This window comes from Etheostoma cragini, chromosome 23 (genome assembly GCF_013103735.1).
Source record: "Etheostoma cragini isolate CJK2018 chromosome 23, CSU_Ecrag_1.0, whole genome shotgun sequence".
NCBI lineage: Eukaryota > Metazoa > Chordata > Actinopteri > Perciformes > Percidae > Etheostoma > Etheostoma cragini.
This window is the reverse complement of record NC_048429.1, coordinates 711,459-713,013: the sequence shown is the minus strand read 5'-3', so window position 1 is coordinate 713,013 and position 1,555 is coordinate 711,459. Positions and strand designations below refer to the sequence as shown.

At 41.2% G+C, this 1,555-nt stretch overlaps 1 protein-coding gene across 1 annotated transcript in view; it reads right to left on the bottom strand.

Annotated features, from left to right (window-relative positions):
* The window catches only part of LOC117939058, a 5,939-nt gene extending 4,566 nt beyond the window's left edge, over positions 1-1,373 (bottom strand). Inside the window, exons 1-2 of the mRNA XM_034864101.1 lie at positions 1,361-1,373; positions 650-815 (exon numbers count right to left, since the gene is read on the bottom strand). Coding sequence (XP_034719992.1) covers positions 650-815; positions 1,361-1,373 — 179 coding nt within the window. The remainder of the gene's footprint in view (positions 1-649; positions 816-1,360) is intronic.
* Positions 1,374-1,555: the final 182 nt, after the last annotated feature.

Genomic DNA, 1,555 nt, shown 5'->3' with positions numbered 1-1,555 from the left:
ATATATAACGTCAAATAAGCAGTAAGCAGTTTTATTGATATTTTCCCATAAGCAGCTGTAAAGTTATATAAGATGATGATAAATGTGGGACTCAAACCTTCAGCATCATTTATTTCCCTCAAAGATGTAGAAAAGTGGAAGTATAAAAGTAATATAAAATGCTAAAATACAAGTAAAACCTGTGTACTTATTTAGTATTTAGTTACATCCCACGGTTGATATTTACTTAATAAGTTACATAAGGTTTATTGATGTTTTTATACTTTTACTTTAGAATTATGAATGCAGTAGTTTTAGCTGTAGTAACATTAGCTAGTATCCTTAAATGTGGCATTAATAGTTTCAGTTAGTGTTAGAAACATGTACAGTATGTAAAGAGCTAATTGTCTCAATGTTAGCTAGTTAAATCATTAGCTCACAGCTAGCTAGCTACCCAGCTAGCTAGCTGTGAGCTAATGCTACCTAGCTAGCTGTAAAAGCATCACATCAACATTACCGCGAAGCTAGCTTTTTAGCTAACTAGCAGCTAACTTCAGCTTCTAACCGGCCGTTGTAAACATAGCGGACCGTTACCTAGCAACCAGCAGCACCGACAACGGTTAACGTTAAGAAAAACTAACCACGTAAGAAGTAAAGTTTGTAGTTTCACCGGTTCACGGTCCCGGTGTCTGTACGCGTGTCCGCACTTGATCTTCCCGCGAATACGTCCTCCGGGGCGGGGCGGCAGCGGCGGTCTGAGAGCGGCCGACGACGTCCGGGGAGAGCCGGGAGAAGACATCGAGCTGACCGCAGAACAGCGCTCCGTGACGGGGCTCCTCCTCATGGAGGGTCCGCCTCTATTCCACCAGAGACGATCTACGCCTGCGCAGAAGACACAGTCAAAGGAAACGAAGACGTCTCACTCCACTTAATTTCGGCGGCGCTGAAAGTAAACAGTCATGGATGACTTTTAAAGGAGTTCTCTTCTTAACCCTCATGTTTTACTTGGGTCAAATTTGACCGTTTTTTTCACAAAAAAATGGGCCACTGCTGAAAATGTCAACATTAAAAAATATCCAACATTAAAAAAAAAGCATCCAAAGCATTGAAAAAGTGACAAAAAATGTCAGGAAATGGTGATGATAATGTTGGAAAAAAAGTTAAAAAAACGTTGTTTTTTGGTCATGGTTGACAACACAAGGGTTAAAATCCGTGTTTTTAGCATCAAATACTCACTCCTACAACGGAGTATGTGGGCCATTGTAGATTAAAAAAAATAATAATAATAATTATGTTGTACATTTTGGAACGGATCCGCTTAACGAGGGAAACGGGATCATCCCCCCCCCCCACTGTCAGTGACATTAGGGCACGGCCTTGCCCTTGTAGTTCATGTTTCTGGGTCTGTGATTGGTCCGTTTACTGCGATGACATCATGTTGCATTGACAGTGTTTCTGTTTATACATGTTTACCTCCGCGGCTATCTATTCCAACACTGCTGAAACATGACTACATTACTGTGTGTGTGTGTGTGTGTGTGTGTGTGTGTGTGTGTGTTAGTGTTTGAGTGAGTGA